This window comes from Crocodylus siamensis, chromosome 9 (assembly GCF_052110815.1).
Source record: "Crocodylus siamensis isolate JL-2025a chromosome 9, ASM5211081v1, whole genome shotgun sequence".
Taxonomy (NCBI): domain Eukaryota; kingdom Metazoa; phylum Chordata; order Crocodylia; family Crocodylidae; genus Crocodylus; species Crocodylus siamensis.
Window position 1 is genome coordinate 66,150,647 of NC_143403.1, and position 18,778 is coordinate 66,169,424.

General features: G+C 40.3%; 1 protein-coding gene across 1 annotated transcript in view; it reads right to left on the bottom strand.

Annotated features, from left to right (window-relative positions):
• GLT1D1 (glycosyltransferase 1 domain containing 1) overlaps positions 1 to 18,778 on the bottom strand; it is an 89,772-nt gene that overhangs the window by 34,741 nt on the left and 36,253 nt on the right. Inside the window, exons 5-8 of the mRNA XM_090062448.1 lie at positions 18,413 to 18,449; positions 17,260 to 17,316; positions 618 to 713; positions 65 to 114 (exon numbers count right to left, since the gene is read on the bottom strand). Of these exons, the coding sequence (XP_089918574.1) occupies positions 65 to 114; positions 618 to 713; positions 17,260 to 17,316; positions 18,413 to 18,449 (240 nt within the window). The remainder of the gene's footprint in view (positions 1 to 64; positions 115 to 617; positions 714 to 17,259; positions 17,317 to 18,412; positions 18,450 to 18,778) is intronic.

Below are 18,778 nucleotides of genomic sequence, written 5' to 3' on the forward strand. Positions count from 1 at the left end.
CTGCATGAGCCCACACAATTATTTAGATTGGAAAAAAAAAAACAACCCCACAACTAAAACTTACTGTAGGTCCAATTACAGCCAGGTGGACATTGGGCTCTTTTCTGTGCCACTCTAAAATGCAACACAAAAATTGAGTATTATCAAACGATGTCCATTTGATTATTGACAAACACACACAGATGCTGGGTCTCTTATTTCATAGACATTTGGGCTGGAAGGGTCCCCGGAGGATATGGTAACCTCCTTCCTTGAAATCCATGGGAGTATCTCTGTAACTGGGACAGCCACAATTTAGACAACACTACTTGTAGTATTGCTTCAAGTTGGAAAGTGGATCACATTTTCATCAGATTTACACATTCGGCACTCACACTCTGGGATTAAGTTGATTAATGTGATTGAAGATAGTACTTAGTATTTTCATGTTGCTCACACTGTTAGGATTTGAGCGTTCCTGTCCTGTGATTTAAGCTAATTAATTCTGTATCATTGCACACCATAACGTTTTGCAGGACACCCGTGATTTTGGTCAGTAAGTCAAAGTGGCTTGGATTCTGTCTCCAGCTAAGAGAGCAGGGACATTCATGGGGATATTCAACACCAGGGGTACTTACCTGAAAATACATCTACTAAATAAAGAGGATCTTTGACTCTTCTAAGTCCACATATCAAAATAAAGAGGCATACATTGTCTGAATCTTGAGGAATCCCTGTAAGAGAGCATTGAAAAAAAATTCTGAATGCTGACAGAAAAGTAAATTCTTTTCAAATGAATGACAGCAGGTGTGAACACACACAACTAGCACAGTAATAATAATAATACTAATAGGGTGGGGATTTCAGAAGCCCTCAGCACAGGATAGACTTCTTTCACTCTAGTCGTATTATGTGTGGAACAATAAATCCCATATAAAAAAATAAAACAAATGCCAACAATAATGCAAGATGTATACAGCTGAGCGGGTGCAAGGTTACTTTGCTGTATTAGTTCTTTCGAGAAAGATGATGTTGCTTGCTGCTATGTGATGTGATGTCACGGACTGAACAGCAGTCAGCTGCTATAATGGCCGATTTGTAGCAACACGAGTTGTTCAGGAGCTTAACCAAAGCAGACGGCTCTGCTCTCCATACGCTCTGGAGCAAAGCAGTTACTTATCATATAGTCATATACACACGCAGAGACTAGCAGTCTCGTATTGGCATTCTCTAGAATATTAAATAAATTTTATGCTATTTGTACTGCAGAACAAGTGTCAGTGGAATAAGAAGCAGGTTTTTACAATCTTGAATACTAAATGACGTAGGTAGCAGTTAAGTACCAGCCTATGTATTCAAAGCAACGTTGCTTCACGGATGAAAAGTTTAGCATGCTGGGCTCAGTTAAAATGATGGCACTTTTGAGAAATGAATAAGCCCAGTCTCTAGAAAGGAAATTCTATTAGGTTAGTGTCGATACTACCCGTGAGAGAAAATGAAGCACTTTTCATGCTTTGCTATATACTGCATAAATACTAATTTTTCTAGAGTGCAGTAGGGCTGTGCGAAGCTTCGGGTGGTGATTCAATTCGGAGGCGATTCGGCCCGATTCAGTGGCCGAATCTCCGAATCCGAATCAAATCAGGGGACCAATTTAAAGGTCCGAATCGATTCAAAGCTCGGAAAAGATTCGGAGAGCTTTGATGATTCAGACAGTCTGTGATGGCTGCAGCAGGGAGCTGCAACTGACTCCAAGCTGGTAAGTACTAGGGGAGGGGACCATGGGGGGACCCCTGCCAGTTCCCCTGACCCCCCCTTCCTCACTCCCCCAGCCCCTCCACTGTCCCCCAAATCGCCCGAATCTGAATCCAAAGCGAATACTAGCTGCTCCGCACAGGCCTACCGTCCAGTGCTCACAGCAAGCAACAGTCGGGCTAGGCTCCTGCTGTTCTAGTGCTGCCTCTATAATCGGCTGTGCAAACAACACAAATTTCTGCGCTTTATTTTTCCAACCTGTAGCTTAGCAATAATATACATCCAGGTTGCAACACGGTCCCTGATTCAAAGATTTTGTGAAGTTTAGTTAATGCGTATCTGTAAAAAGATGGGAGCGCTTCCCAGGAAGGCATTTTATAATATGAACAAAACCTTATTCTGGCTCCGGTGTCAAAGATGGCATCCGCCCCTAAAATACCAGTGCAGATGCAGAACATTTTAACAAGAATTTAAATGATTGCAAAGCATTGCTTTTTAATCTTGAATTTTTCTTTGCCATATCCAGACAGGGAAAGCTTTTGCAGATAATAATATATCCCAGTCACTTTTTCTAAGCTTCTGTTCTTTCAAAATTAATTTGTCAAGATAAGTCTTTTAAAGCAGCACTTCAGTCATGGTCAGGATACCGGGGATAAGAAATGCAAATCAAAAAGAATCTTGAAAATCTGAAAATGCGGTAGAAAAACATAAAATTGGGAAGCACTCTTGTACAGAGCCACAAACACACAGGAATGAGCCACAGATATGCTACTCTTATTAGGATATATTTTAAAAAATGACAATCTACTGCATGAGATTCCCACTGCCTCTGGCTCTCTGACAGAACAATTATGCTCAGATTGTAATTCTGGAGATGGGTCATTATGTGAAGAGCTTTGATCAAATGTTTACCAGAATTTAATGTAGTCCACAAATTGCTGAATGCATGTACATAACACAACACCTCTTACATGACTCCCATATTATTTCATTTCTTCAGGAATTTATCCTCCTAATACTCCTTTACAGCAGGAAATGATTATCCCATTTATAATACGTACTCCCTTCTCAAAGATCGTGATAATCAAGAGAAAGAGACAATGTGAAAAATGGAGTGACGCCACTCTTTTTGTATTTATCTCATCCTGGTTTTTTCATTTCTAATAACACTAACTGGAGGCTTTCAGTCTCTCAAAGCAGAAAATCAGAAATAACTCTCCTAAAGTCCATGGAGGTACGTTGTATGAAACGAGAGAGAGATTTTATCTTGCTTCTGAAAATGTCAGAAACAATCAGTAGTTCGTGACATGTTCAAGTGATATTGCATTTAAAATTAAAATCTAATTTCAGGATTTCAATGCTTTTTCACAGAATTTAGTACTGAGTCATTTTGATTTAATTTGAATAGTTTTAGCTGTCAAGACTGGCTGCAACAGACAAGGTAGATAATAGCATTGCCAGTTGCTGGAGTGAAAAATAACTTAAAATACACAAACATTTGGACTGGAAAAAAAAATCCTTTCTTATGGTGTGAAACCCTTGTAATGCATTCTGCCTTTAAGTAAAGTCACGCTGGCTTTGACTCATGATCTAGACTCCTACCAAACAAATTGCTAGGGAGGGGGTCAGACTGTGACTACCATGTGAATTTGTATATAAAAAAAATATATATATATATAATATGCACACCGACACAAGACTGCCTGCATTTATTTACACACACATACATACGTATATATGTGTATGTGTGTGTATATATAAAATACACACATACATACATACATAATGTATGTATATAAGTATACACTGAATACATATATTGAATACATATACTGAATACCTGAAATGTTATATATATATATATTTTTTAATATTTATATATATATATATATATATATTTATATATAAATACATAAATAAATAAAAATTTCAGGTATTCAGTTTAGATGATGTTCTTGCTACCTCCTGATACGCTTTGCCTCTGGCTGCTGTAGATTAGGATGCGAGGTTGACACTACAAGTTCAATCAAACAATAACGAGTATCTTGATCACTGCTGTTGTGAGTGTGAAGATAATACCCCAAGTTATGAAGAATCTTATAGATTATACAGGCCTGCTAGCCTTGATTATAGCATAACATCCTGTAGATTTGATACGACTTTTCTTCCTCTCTCTTTGCATTTTTCATTCAGTAAATCTGTCTTTTCATTTTAATGTGTTTAATTAGATAATGGATGTAAAGTGCTGCAAGGGGCTCACTGACCCTTCAGTAGGTGCCAGACAACCTCAATGCATCAGACAAATACTTCACAGCTCTCCATCAGGCCCACTGTAAATCCTAAATAGCATTTAGAATTGTGAAATAATTTCCCCCAATTCTACCAATATTTAAAGCTATCTCTTCAAAGCTGAACGTGTGACACTGCAGTATTACAGAAGCTCTTACCTGCACACTGTCTAATTTATCTTACTGGAATCCTGCAGGGCAACATAATAAAACTACTCTGAATTTTACTTACAGAAACATACCAGCTGAATTATGTTTCAGCAGACCTCCAGGATCCACTTCTACTGGCAGGTTATTCCCGGAGGCATTGTTTGGCTTTAAAGGAGTCAGGGCATGGATGGCTTTTGTAGGGAAGGGACAAAATCTTGAGACAGTCCTGTTTACGGGCTTCCCTGTGATGGAGAAGAGTTTGGTGGTGCCCTAAAACCTTCCTAGAAAAGCAGCGCTGGCAGGGACATTGCAAGATATTCTAGTCTAACCCTCTGCCCAAAGCAGAAGGATCTCTATCTACACCAACCTGGCACAAGCTTGTCTAACTTGCATTTATAAACTGGCAGAAGGTAACCTTGTTCCACTGCTTGACCACTCGGAAGGTTCTTCCTACTATCCAGCCTAAAACTCCCTTTTTGCAATTTAAATCCATTACCGCTCGTGCTACCCACAAAGCAATGGACAAAACACAATTGTCCTCTATAATAAATCCTTTTCATATTTGAAGGTTATTAAATCCACCCTTCGGTCTTCTCTTCCCTTAGCCAAAACATCTCAGTTCTTCCAACCTTTCTTCGCATTTTCTAGACTACTAATCATTTTGACTCCCAGGTAAAGGAGGGGGTTTTTATTTCCAACTTCTACTAGATTTTAGTTTAGTGACTCCCTTTAACCGGCTTTGGAATAATACCACCCTTGCAGTCCCCTAACAATGGGGTTTTGTTGCACCATTCTCAGGAGCTTCTGATACTATCCGCTGTCAGAGACATGCCACTGACCTATGTGGACCGCAGGTCTGAAGCCACACGACCAATTCTATCTCCCCCCAGAAATCTGAAAAGAGCTATTTGGGAGAGGAGCTATTTGCCACTACCATTCAGTTTAACAAGGCAGGAGTCAGGTATACATTTTCATTTTATTGTGTGCACTAGATTTCAGGCACTGGCTAATTCATTTTTATGACCAGGTTTAATCCACTTAGGGACATAAAAAAAAGCCCCACAAAAAAAGATAGCTTTGCAGAAGCATCACAGACAATACCTATTGCTGGAAGAGTATTCTGTTCCAGTCTGGGCTTGCTTGCCTTTAGACTTAAGCAACATTTGTCTCTCTTGCCTTTCTATTTATTCGTTGAAGATGGTTAAATTTACACATCTGAATAATGCTTCTATCAGGTTTTCACCTCCCAGTGCTTTCTCAAGACTTCTTGGAGCCCCTGCTGTGAAAAACAAACTCTAGCTATCTGTACGAGAAACCAATCATTGCAACGTTCTCACTCATGATTTGGCCTTGCAAGATACTCAAGAGGGAGCACATTAATGACACAGTAAAGGCAAAACCCACTTTTTTAGGTGCTATGGCCCTGTCAGCTATGCGGAAATTGGCACCTGACAGGGGAGAGATTTATTTTTATTTTTTTCTTGAGCTTAAATGGGCGCTTCCCATTCTGGATTTTTGCTGCAGCATTGCCCTTCAATAGAAATCAACTGGGCTTAATATGCATGCGACTCCATACAGAAAAGGAAAGATGCATAAATGGTACTTTCAACAGATTTACTTGTTGGGTGTTTTTAATGCGTCACCACCTTGCTGCAGTGACAAAAAGGTGTGCTGTTTTTTTTCTCCTACTAGTGCTGCGGCAGGAAAGGATTTGGGAGGGTGAGTTAGATTGTTTTCTGGCGTGTGTATCCTACCCAGAAAAATTAAGTTCTCAGTTATAACCCACTGCCCTTCAGAAAGGGTTGCAGAGATGTAGCTGAGCATTGAACTTGACCTGCAGAACGTGTATTGCTGAACCTCTGCTAAGCTCACAACACCATTTTTTAAGGCAAACACAATTTATATTGAGTTACTGACGGGGAATAAACACAGAATCCTGGGACACCGATATTACAGCCCCTTTTCGGAGCATTAAGCGCGCTATGTCAGAGGAGGCCAAATGCTTTTCTGTTATAACTACCGGTGTTAGTGGAGTTCCCTTAGCAGAGAATTTGGCCGGAGAAAGCTGTCAAGCAGATAAACAGGATTAAGGATTGGGACTCTTGTTTTGTCCCTGGCTGTGATTATGATTCACTGCCTGACCTAGAAAGTCCTATGTTACAGCCTGTCTATATACCCATTTATCAATGAAATGGGTATAATGCCTACCTAGTTCAAAGGAAGTTATGAGGCTGATTAATTTTTTGCAAAGTGATTTGTAATGCTCAGATGAAAGCTATTATGAAAGAGTAAGAAGTTTATAAAGGCCACAGATTATGGAGAAACAAAGTTTTGGCAAGAGCTTTTGTCAGAATTTCTGCACAAAAATAAGGTCCTTGTATTTTTGTTGAGAGTTCACTGGCTCCCACAGTGTTTTTTTCCCCCCTCATCTGAAAGTATAAACCTATGTTTGCCGCCTCAATCATTTTCACAGCAATCAGCTGAAATGTCACTGACGGAGAATTATGTCTTCAGAATGGAGTCCTAATGGAATATTTCATAATTGCACCGGGAGATAAAAAGGCAGGAGCAGGTGAACAGTCTTAAAAGCTAGGTTCCTGTATTTGTACAATGTCCTTCTTAATAAAGAGCAACCAAAGTAAAATACCTACATTGCACGGGTAAAATTGTTCCTAAAACAGAATGCTTTCCAACGTTTCCCCTGAGGTCAGAGCATCTAGTTAGAATTTAAAAAAACCCCATGAAAATAAGACGACATTTTAAGAAGCAGTAACAAAGAGATGACTGCCTAAAGTATTCTGGATGGGATACTTCTGGATGCTCTGGGATAAGACCATTTTCCCTTGAAGTCATTTGTTCAAATCCAGATGAGGTGGCCTGGATATGACGGCTGTTTAAAGCGTCTGTGTTCAGTCCAGTGTCTTAGTGGAAAGGCATCAGCACTATCATTGCAGTTGGCACCATTATTGGCAGGTGTTGCAGGCGTGCCAGAGGGACTTGAATGGACATCGCGTAGCATTCCCATCCCATGCTATGGGGTGATGCATCTGGGTTTGAAAGTTCACAAGGGGGAAGCGCTATGTGTATGTGTGCATGCACACGTGCGCTGGGCAATGCTTTCTAGATGCCCGGATTCATTTGGTCTTTTGGGTCCCTTGGGCTTTCAAATCTCTTTTGGCCAATACCTTCACTGATTTTAAACTAACATTTTTGGGAAATGGGAAGGAAATTTAAAAAAAAAAAGCCATCACATGCTATTAAATTCCACAAACTTGGCCTATTAATTGTTAGCTGGTATGCTTTTTCTTGCAAAAAATATGAAATGTTAGCATCAAGATAATTATCTCTTTATTTTGCTGCCATGAAAGCAGAAAAATCCATTATAGTATGGCACAAGAAAATGACCTTTTCCCAAAGTCCAGCAAAACTGCATTTTGTCTTCCCTTTGCAAAGGCTCATGTGTGAATGCACGTAGCCTAAGCTTTAAGAGACTCTTTAGAAATAACACTACATTAAAGAAAAGCCAGGAAAATTAAACCACAACCAGCTTGGCCATTTTTAAAATTCAAATTGCAGGAGGAGTTGAATGTCTTCAGAATTTTTTTTTTTAATATGCTTAAATCTATGAATAACATTACGAAGGGCTCACGATTTAGCTGAAATTTACAGGTCATCATCATTTTTGCCACTAAGCTGTATGTTCATTTAGTTATAGGAAATAGGATGTGTGTATTTAAAAATCCTCACTTCTGTCCTTTTTGTACTGACACTGCCAGTTGTGGATAATCATTTATTAATGACTGAATTATATACAAGTACACCAGACTTCATTAGAAAACGGCTCTTGTCTTCTTGCACGCATCTCCTCAATTTCATCTCCCAGTGCAATTACAGAATATGTCACTGGGGCCCATTTCTGAGATGGGCCATGATCAGAGTCTTAAGGTTAGTCTTCATATAGTCGCATTCATTTCTCTAAGGTGAAAATGTACGATAATTTAATTAAAGGAGAGCAAAGGGCTGCATGAATGTGCTTATTTCAGGTTTGGCTGTACTTATTTCTGTTGAATTTAGGTTGATTAGGAGCAGGCCTAAGCCAAACTGAAACTCAAACCAAAAGTGTGTGTCCACACAGGGGTTTGAGCCAGTTCAGCTGGTGCAGGTTTTCATGTTGCTACGGCCTCAGTCAAAGTAACTGCTTTTATTAAGATATTCCCTAGGAAATCTAGTTTGCTTGGTGACTGCTTCGTAACTGGGACAGAAATAATAAATTCTGTGTAATGCACAGAAGTACTTTGCACAGAAGTACTTTGGTTAGTACCAAGTAGTTAAACAGTGGTTGACTGCAGGAGTGAATATGCACACAATACAAGTTTAATTTTCAAGTTGCTAAATGTTGGGTCTTTCTTTAATCTTTTAATATATGAGATCAGGCAAGATCTTTTCCATTTTCTAGGACTGGCTGACTGAGCCCAGAGGCACAACAGAAATCAGGTGCCTCAAGCTGACCTGAGAGGGAATTTAGGGCCCCCCCTGTCCACCAGTGCAATCCTCAAAACCCGCCCCTGAATCCTTGGGCATCTACAGTCCGCAGGCACCCGAGTTTCCATCATTCAGGTTTCTCAGGTGCCTAGATGCACATGGCCACAACGACCTCCCTTTTGGTGGGGCTCAGCCGTCCCAGCATCTCTCCAAGGCACAAGCCTAAGCAGCAGCCTGAGGTGAATGAGCAAGTTGTGGTGAATTCCAGTATGGGGTGACTGACACTCCCTATGCATTACGTGGGGAGCTTAGGTGACTAACTCAGGGCTTGTAGATTAAACTCGGGATGCCAAAAAAAGCGAGGCTCTTCGGCTGCTCTAGCCCCTAGTGCATATGATCAATGCAGGTGACAAGACATGCAGGTCTCTGCAGCGCTTGCTTCAGAAGCAACCCGCACAGTAATATACATTAGGTAAAGAAAAGTCAACCCAAGAGAAATGAGGCAAAAAAAGCCAATCCCGACAGCCTCAACCTAGCTACCAAACTCTCCTTGTCACTAGTTTAGCCCCAACCCTTCAGCTCCTGCTCTGACGAGTGCTACGGTGACGTTACGTACCACCGCTGCAGGGTTCTTTTGCAAACTTGGTGTCTAAGGAAGCCTGAAATAAATGGAGAATCGACACAGTGGTTTTATTGAATTAAATATTAAAACAACCAATACCGTTTTCATTGGGTTATTTATTATAATGCTTAACTCAATAAAAGCTTCAGGTTTTGAATGTATTCCTATAACCTCCCCGCTGAGAGAGAAATCGCAGTTTCATTTTGGTGTGCTACCTTGCCCTAGATAAAACATAGTGCGCTACGCACGGGGCTTCGAGAATAAGCTCTAGTAGGGTGCCAGCACAGCATAACTAGGCAATGAACAAACTAGCATGTCCAAAATAATTTTGGAAACATTATTGATGGCAGTATTTTTGAGTAAATAGTACCCCCATCACTTAAAAGGGACTTGAAATTAGCAGATGAATCTAGCAGCTTCCAAATTTGTACAATCACCAAAAAAAAAAAAAATTAGAGCAATTTTAGATAAATAGTACAAAAATGTTTCCTGAAAATCTTTAATCTTACTCAAATGCTGCAGGCTTCTGTGTGACTTAGTGATATTAAACACTGACTTGCTAGAGGTAAGGATGCAAGCTTAAGAACATCTTATCTTGAGTGACCTATTTTCTCACTGTTTGTTCAACTAAAGAAAATACAGCAATTCTTCCTATTTAAGGTTTTCATAGCTGCATTTGTGAAATACATCCACAGAATATGATTTTGGACAGGATTTAAAGATTTCAACACCCACAAACCCCCCCCACACTTGTTTTATCCCTTCTATAGTTGAAGATTTAAACATACCCATATTACAGGTTAAATGCAATGTATTTTTAACAAGCATATTGCTATTGTGCTCATTCATTTAAATAATTTATACTTATTTATGACACAAGGTTGTCTATTAATGCAAGCAAACCCTGTCTATAAGCAATCAAGCTGGTTTTTTTACAAATAGTAGGTTAAGGGCAATCCACCCCTGGAGGAAGTTTTCCAACTAACTCCAGCTACATTTTCAGTTGCATTCACCTAGATATTCAGTTGTATTCAGTATCACTACAGCAGGTCCACGTGATTACGGATAACCCAACTGACTTTTCTTTTGCTGAGAAGCAATTGCTAAGCTATGACCAGATGCTGAGGTTGTATTACCTCTCCTGTCCTCCTGTCTGTTCACTTTGAACCACCCCAAGATTTTTATTTCTCTTGAAAATTGTATATTATCTGCCTGCTACCCATTTCAAAGGATTATAGTTTCATAGTTTCATAGCAGCTAGGGTCAGGAGGGACCTGAACAAATCATCTAGCCTGACCCCCTGCCACAGGCAGGAATGAATGCTGGGTTCACAAGACCCCAGACAGGTGATTATCCAACCTCTTCTTGAATTTGCCCAACGCAAGGGTGAGGACCACTTCCCTGGGAAGTTGGTTCCAGATTTTGGCCACCCTAACTGTAAAATATTGCCTTCTGATCTCTAACCTAAACCTGTTCTCCATCAGCGTATTACCATTGTTCCTCGTCACCCCAGGTGGTGCTGGGGAGAAAAGGGCTCTTCCTATTTGATGCTGATCTTCCCTGATGAGTTTGTAGGCAGCCACCAGGTCCCCCCTCAGCCTCCTCTTGCTGAGGCTAAACAGGTTCAGGTCCCTCAGATTAACTGATCTCAGACAAAAAGATGTCTACAGGTTTCTAGCTGAGGTATTAGCCTCTATCTCAGATGGTTATTTCATCTTCCAGACTTTGAATCCTAGGTAACTTTGTCCAACCCTGGAATACGGCTTTGACATTCCAAGTCAGACCTTCAACTCTGCTTAAATTTCTGTCTTCATCCACATGTTAGAAATGTTATACAACAGATCACTTAATTCCTTTTTTTGGTTCATATCACTAAGAGTTTTGTTGTTTTAAGTCACTTAAACTCCCCCCCACCTTTATCTTTTATCTACTTTTCTCACAAGCCAACTCTTCAGAATTTGAAAACTCTTGAGCTACTCGGTCCAGCTAAGTTCACTATTTTGCTTGCTATGATAATATTAAACAATGGTGTCATGCACACAAGCTTAACAGTTCTCCCTTATTTTGTGCTAATCCTGAAGCTGCTATACTTGAAGGCAAGAGAGGAAACCCCGCTGACTTAACTGCAAACAGAATTAAGGCAACATTAACATAGTCGAATCTGTATCCAGACGTATACTTCATAAGAATGTGCATAACTTTAAATATATGCTAAAGTGCTTCGATGAATCAGGGCCCTAATCTACAAAGTGATTCTCTTCCCCAAAATGAAAAAAAAAAAGGAAAATTCTATTGTATCCATGGAAAAGTTAATTGCAAATAGAATTAATTACTACAGGACATTTCCATTCAGCATTAATCTCAGCTCCTGTTAGCTTCAGCAAAGTCAACATAAGCCAAAAGAACTGAGGATCTCATTACAGCAGGCCCCTCACCTGGAGAAATCCCATCACAAAAAACACTTCTATCAGATGGTTCAATATTTCTACACACCTCTATTGCTAACAGATATTAAAAAGCAAGCACGCAAAAAAATCCTGCTTCCAGTTGATTGCTTCCAATCTTTTCTTAGCAAAACTATGTTCAGAAATTAATCTGGACAAAGAAAGTTATCTTCTAAGAGCAAGTTTCACACTTGTTGTTTAAGCATATAGTGGCACCTGTTCCTAAAACCCCATGGGGCCTTCCTGGATAATTTATAGTACTGGTTCATCTTTCTGATCGGCTTGGAATCGAAACCGATTTCTGTTTTTTGATCGGTGTCTAGACTTCATTAGTTTTCCACTCTTCTGAATTAGATGAGTTCCAATAAGTGTTCTTATGGGCTCTCATTTTGGTCTTAGGAAGCCAATCCCATTCCCATTGAAATCAATCCTTTCCATCAAAGTAAATGGGTGCTGGCCTGGTCCCTGTGTTCTGAAGTGGCAATCTGTCCTCCGTAAGAGGTATTAGAGGACAACAAACTTGGATTTTACAGGCATAGAGATTATCTTGTTATTCCCAACAAAGTCTAAGTGGGTCTGAAGTCTACAAACAGACACCTCAAACTACAGACTCATTATGCTTGCGACAGATTCCTAGATTAGATGGGGGCTGTTGCGGTCATCTAGCCTGACCTCCTTTGTAACGCAGACTACAGAACTTCCCCTGAATAGCTCTGATCGCGACGAAACAAACAGCCTAAACACGGAGACTTCTCTCTCAAAGAAATCTGTCTCAAAGGCAATCATCTTCCATCTTCCAGTTTCTTTAAGTCAACCTCTAGGGCTGGCTATGTAGTTTTTGGTTAGCCTTTCGGATCTCTGCAGTCTCTCTCCCTCTACCGTGGGACAAATCCAAAAAGAGCTGACGACAAATAAAAGCTGATCAATTTTGAAAGCTCCCCTTTTGTGACTAACCAAGGAAATACTTTGTGAGCCTGAGCTGATGAAAGTACCTCAGCCAGAAGATTAGGTGCTAATTCTAAGCAAGCATTACCTTTGCACTGTAGATGTTTTTCATGAAGCCTTATACAGCAAAATACTGATTCCCTGAGCTGTGCCTATCTTGCACTGAAAACACAAATTTTGAAAAAAAAATAAAAATATTATGTCCATGATACTGTTCTCAAAAATCATTTATATTAACCTTAGAAATTGCTCACTGAAATCTGCTACTCAGTCTGCTTTCCTTAGATTTTGCTTGTGTGCTGGAAGAAATTAAGAGTAAAGGTCTACTTCAGTCCAGGACTTGTTAGACTGATTTCAAAGGGCTATCTGAACTGTGATTCTGTTTGACCTGATTCAATATAGACATATATGGCATCACTGTGGTTGACAAATTCAGCACCAAGTTGGAATAAGATGAACATTTCCAAAAAGATCCACTGATTTAGGATGGTGTATGACTCGAGAGGGTATAGGTTCTGATTTTCAGGGGCATCTACCTTTCCTGGTTTGAGCTGATGCCAGATTAATCTGGTTTTGGGCATAAAACTCAAGATAATCCGGTTAAAGAGGAGAGTGGGCATACTCTAGCAAAATCTTATGAGTGGGCATACTCTAGCAAAATCATATGGACTTTTGGGGAAAAGAGTGCCCCTGCCACGGTTTCATTATTTTCTGCTTATTGTCACAAGTTCCCTAGACTTCTGAATTTAAAAGAATACTTCTAGCACCTGCAAACCCCAAGAAAAGCAACTTTGACTCCCAGCCCTTTGGTATTTTCCAGCAGTCATGGAAAGCCAACAAGCAACCCCACCTCCCCTTGTAAAGATGAGCATTTCTAAATGCTACCAGGGCATGGGGAGGGGAAGAGGCAGGGAGCGTTGCAAAGAACTGCAGCCCATCTCAGGCGATGAAAAGCAGAACAGGACTGATGAAACAAATGAGATAAGACACTAGGTCGTACAACCCCATTCATACTGAATAATTTTATGTCAATTTTCAAGCCATTATTTAACAGCACATGTCACGTTTTTGTTTGCTTTTCTGTACATCGTGAATTATTTGGTACTTTTGCATTAGTGTGCATTAGGATAAACCTGTCTAATCTTCCCCATAACATGTATTGTAGGGAGAGCTCCCCCAATCTGACGACTGTTCCTTTAATCACAAAATGGTCAGACACAGGATCCAATCACTGCTGGGGCCGTGGTAGCGAGTGACAAATCATTCCACTTCTGAAAATTATTAATCTTCATGGCACTGTGCTTGTGTGCTATGATTTACTGAGAATGAAATAACCCCACAATGCTCAATTTAAAATTGGACACTGGTTCTGAATAATGACACACATTTACTGATGTGATAAAGCAGTTGAATAGTGTGGGTTCATTTGTAATGGAGGGAATGGCTGTACTATCAGGGATCAGATTGATGAATGTGAAGCTAAAAAAAAAAAAAAAAATCCAAGGTAAAATGCCTGGAAATTGTTCCTGTTTGGAAAAGCAGCTTTAACAATTACGCTGTTACTGACATCCAATAGCTTTTTGAAAATAGCTCCCCCCCCAATGGATGTGCCATTCTAGGGGCAAATAGAGGCCTTTTTTTCCTAAGAGCTAAGGCATCACCCCTGTGCTTTGGGGCTGGGGTTCACCAGCTCGCTCTGCAGCTCCAAGTCCTTGACTGAGCTTACTTTGGCATGGCTAGGGACACGGATACGGAAGGCAGGAAGGGCGATTGCCACAGACCACCATTTGTTTGGGGACTGCTGAACGTCCTCCACCGAGGGTGCCAAATATGACAGTGTGGGGAAGCTGCGTCAGGATTTTGTCGCATCTCTATTAAAACCTGCCTGGGTTACTGTATACCATCCAAGGCACATACTTATGCATGGCATGTTACAATCCAAAGGCCCCCATTTCTCTTGGGGGAGTGGAGGCTATTCTTCATAAATGTTCCCCCAAGTCACTGGGCGCAGTGAGTGAAATGCTGCGGCCTGTGTCTCTGCACTTTCCCTGTGCACAGAAACGTTGGCTGCTTTTTCCTTTCCTGCTGGCAATGTTTATCCTGCATCTGCTGCTTGTGCTCCTCCACTAGTTTTAGATCCCCTCGCATTTAGCAGTCCAGCAACACACCGAGAGACCCTTCTAACTGAAAGATTAAGAGGCCAGAATCAAAGGTGGTATAAACTGGCTCCCCTTTATTCAATGGAGCTACACAAATTCTACACCAGAATATGTCAGTAACTGCTACTGCAAAAATAACCACTTTGTGAAGGCATTTCGGAGGATCTCAGTAAAAAGGAAGGAAGCTTTATTTATCTTTCTTATTATTTATGCGTGGATGCTTTCCACCCAACCAAAGGGCAATGCACGTTTTTCCATGTTGGCTGTATGAGTACTTGATCTGAGTTTGCAATATACCATCCTGTAGGCATGTCTACATGTGGTTTTAAGTGCACCTATACGTAATGTGTATTAGGCCAATGTGCATTAAGGTGACTTGGGCACACATCTACATGTGCACGTGCTAAGGTGCATTAACACAGTGTGTAGACCTATTTGGGACTGAAGTTAGTCCCAAATCAGTCGACATGTACAGCGTTAATGCGCCTTAGTGCATCTATATATGCGTTAAGGTGCTTTGTCGATCTGTGCCTAAATTTAATACCTGCTTTTGCAGGTATCAAATTTAGACATGAATAGCCTAAAATCGCCATTTTTAAGATGCATTAAGGGTGCACATGTGTAGATGTGTGCCCTGAATGCACCTTAAATCAGACTAAAGAGCCTTAAATTGGCACATGTAGATGAGCCGAGTTCCTAATATTAGTAAAAGAATAAATGATGAAAGGGAGTGAGGCAGGAAGGGGTTATGCAAACACTGAGCTGAGTCTTGTCTGTTTTGTATACATATTTCACTTAAAAGTTTCTAGCTTTTTAGTGAAACATCTATTCTTAGTTGAAAACTGGGAGTGTTTTTGTGTTTCAATTTGAGAAGGGAAAAAATCAATTTTCAAGCTACAGTAACTATAACTAATTTTTTAAGTATTTATATTTACTGTTCAACTGAGGCCGCAAAGGACTCACTGTGCTCCCTTGTTAAATGTAGGATAGGCATATTAACTAACTGGACATTGTGGCCAATCAATTAGATAAGCAACTTAAAAAGGCCTTTGCTATTCATCATGCTGTGGCTGGCACACATGTCTGGTTGTATGTTGTTTCCAGCCCCTCCCCTTCATTAGAAAGCCCTTCAGGCCAAGGATTGAATCTATACAGTGCACAATGGGAAACCCGTCCTGATCAAGTATTTCAGAATAACCGGCCCCTCAATGCCAGCTCATGGTGTTCATGGGGCTCTACGGCAGTCAGACTGAAAGCAGCAGAGGATGCAAAGAGGGTCAGCTTCCACAGCCCCTCTGCTAGATTAATGGGGGACCTGGAACCCCTAGAAGTACCAGCTCTCAAGCTCCAAAGCTCCCAGTTTAGCAAAATATTAAGGAACTGAGTAGGCAGGCTGGAAGGTTTCTGATGGAAATCTCCCTGCCAGATCATCAAAATTACATTTCTGAAAAATTATTCCATTTTGACATATTGGAAACTGTTTCATTCAGATTTTTCTGGGGAGAATTAATAATAATAATAATAATAATTAAAAAAAAGCAGATCATCCTTGAGTTCTTCGATCAGGTCCCAAGAATATGAATCTGCTGTCATTGAAATAAGTCAGCTAAATTCCTCCCAGTTTCAGCAGAAGCTGGTCCGTGCCCTCATTCCATATTTAAAAGACTTTTATTAATTTATGAAGAAGACAAAAATCTTTCTTGTTTGGAAATCAGGTTTCAACTCAAAATGAACCAGACGAGGCCCAGGAGGACTGCCAGGCAGGCTAGTGGCAATGCAGCGTCTGCCCATATCATTTTTAAAGAAGCATGCCTAACATCCTCTTGGCAGTTTCCAAAGCAAGGCCACCTATCGCATCAGCACCACCACTGAACTCTATTTGAACTCCCAATTTGGAAGCTGTGGGGTCCTCGTTGGGACAAAAATGGAAAAGTCTGAAGTGCTACTCCTGATGCACTAGCCTACTCTTACGTCAAAGACACGCTCAGTCTCCGTCCTATGGCTGTGTATCACAAGCATGCTCAGAAACCTATGCCTTGGGCATGAACGAAATGAATGACACTCGTAGTCGACTTTCCAAGGACACTTGCGCACACCTCATGGCCGCTTCATCCTCCAGCGCAATTTGAAGTGGGCGTCAGTCTCAACACCGCCAAAGCCCAGGCCTTGGAGTTCACGGCCAGAAACGAGAAGAAGTCTGACTTGTGACTTACTACTCCGTCTGAATCGAATCGGTGCTGTTAATCCTTCATTTTTATGAGCATTAAACTATTGTACTATGCAATCTGTCGGTGTACACGTTTTAAGTTCCCGTGCAGAATAAAGGCAAAGAAAAGTCATTTAAACGTATTAGGAATCCTGATACAGAACAGTGTTAATTGCAGTTTGAGAGCTATGATCTGCGTACGCTTGATTCAGAAATAGAGAAGTTTTACCTGCATTTTGTAGAAATCTCTTCCAGTTAAACGTTGTACTGGGTGTGGTCTTAATGCCTAAATTCAAGAAAAGAAAGGGGCAACATGGTTTACTTGACGAAGGGTAGCAGAACAACGATTCCTGAAATCTTGTTTGGAGCAACAACTGCTCTGTCAAACACTAAATTCCAGTTTCACTTGCTCCCATGTCAAGCTCTTCCCTTCCCTCCCTTAATCCCTTGCGTGAATGGATTTTTTTGTAATGTTCAACTTGATTCTACATAAAATGCTGTTCTAGTTTAAGTATCGATATCTGCACCTTGGGCCAATTCCCATCTGAAGGTATAACTCTGCAGAAGTCAAGGGAGCTATGTGCCCACTTCCATCAATGCAAATCTTACTTGACGGTGAGAATTTCTTAGATCTATCCCAAAGCAAACACCAAGATATGGGACAGAGCGTCAAACCCCAATCCTTTAATGTGAGATTAAACTATTAAATGGCAATACTCCTATTTTACCACTTACTAAACTATAACCCAATCATAAACATTTTGAAAATTAAATTGTTACCTTAGAAGGCCCAAGTTAAATATGCAAAATGTTATACTTTTCACCCTAGAAAACTGGGTATTTTAGGTATATGAAACAAATATCAGACACTGAAGCAGCTACATTTAAAATGGTAAATCAGATTTTATTTGTTGCTAACTATCACCCAGAAAACCTCAGATAGGTATATAGCGCTCTGCAAACATCTAGTTCATATTCCCTGTACTATTTGTGTGGCCAAAATTTTCAAAAGCAAATATTGATTTCCAATGCTGATTTCTAATTGCTGATTTCTGATACTGATTTCTCAGGAACCTGATTCAAGACACTGGGGCCTCATGGTGGCCCGAGCTTTAAGAAAGGGACACTCGTCACTTTTTTTAAAAGTCAGGTTTCAAGAGTCTGATGCAAAGCTCATTGCCTTCAGCCAGATTTGGATAAGGGCCATATATATAGTAAAAGTCTCATGTTCTTTAGTGGAGGTGGGATTTCAGTCTAGAAGTCTGTTTCAGGAAAAAATATTTGTTTCACCAGAAAAATGCATGGAGATAAGCATCACGAGAGTAGTAAGTAGCAAGATTCAAAGCAAGCACATACTGGACTGAACACTTGAAAGCTCTTACCTTGAGTCTGGACGCATATTTTGCTCCCAGCATAGGGCTTCAAAGGAAGGAGGAAGAAAAGTAAATTTGATTGCTTATAATAAAAAACATTTAGTTGCAGAAAAAAAATCTAGGTCACTAATATGTTCAGCTATAATAGTTGCCTGATCAGTAATATGCAGCAAAAGAGACCATTAGAAAGGAACATTTTTGCAAGGTCAAAACCACAACATGATCAGTGATTTAAATTGGGTTTAATCAATATGTACAATATGAACCAACTAATTTTGTAATTTGGTACAATTACCAGGTTAGTATAAAGCATACTTTCGACTTGCACCAGTGACATTTCTAGTATCCATTAATCCACTGTTGTATCGAAAGGGA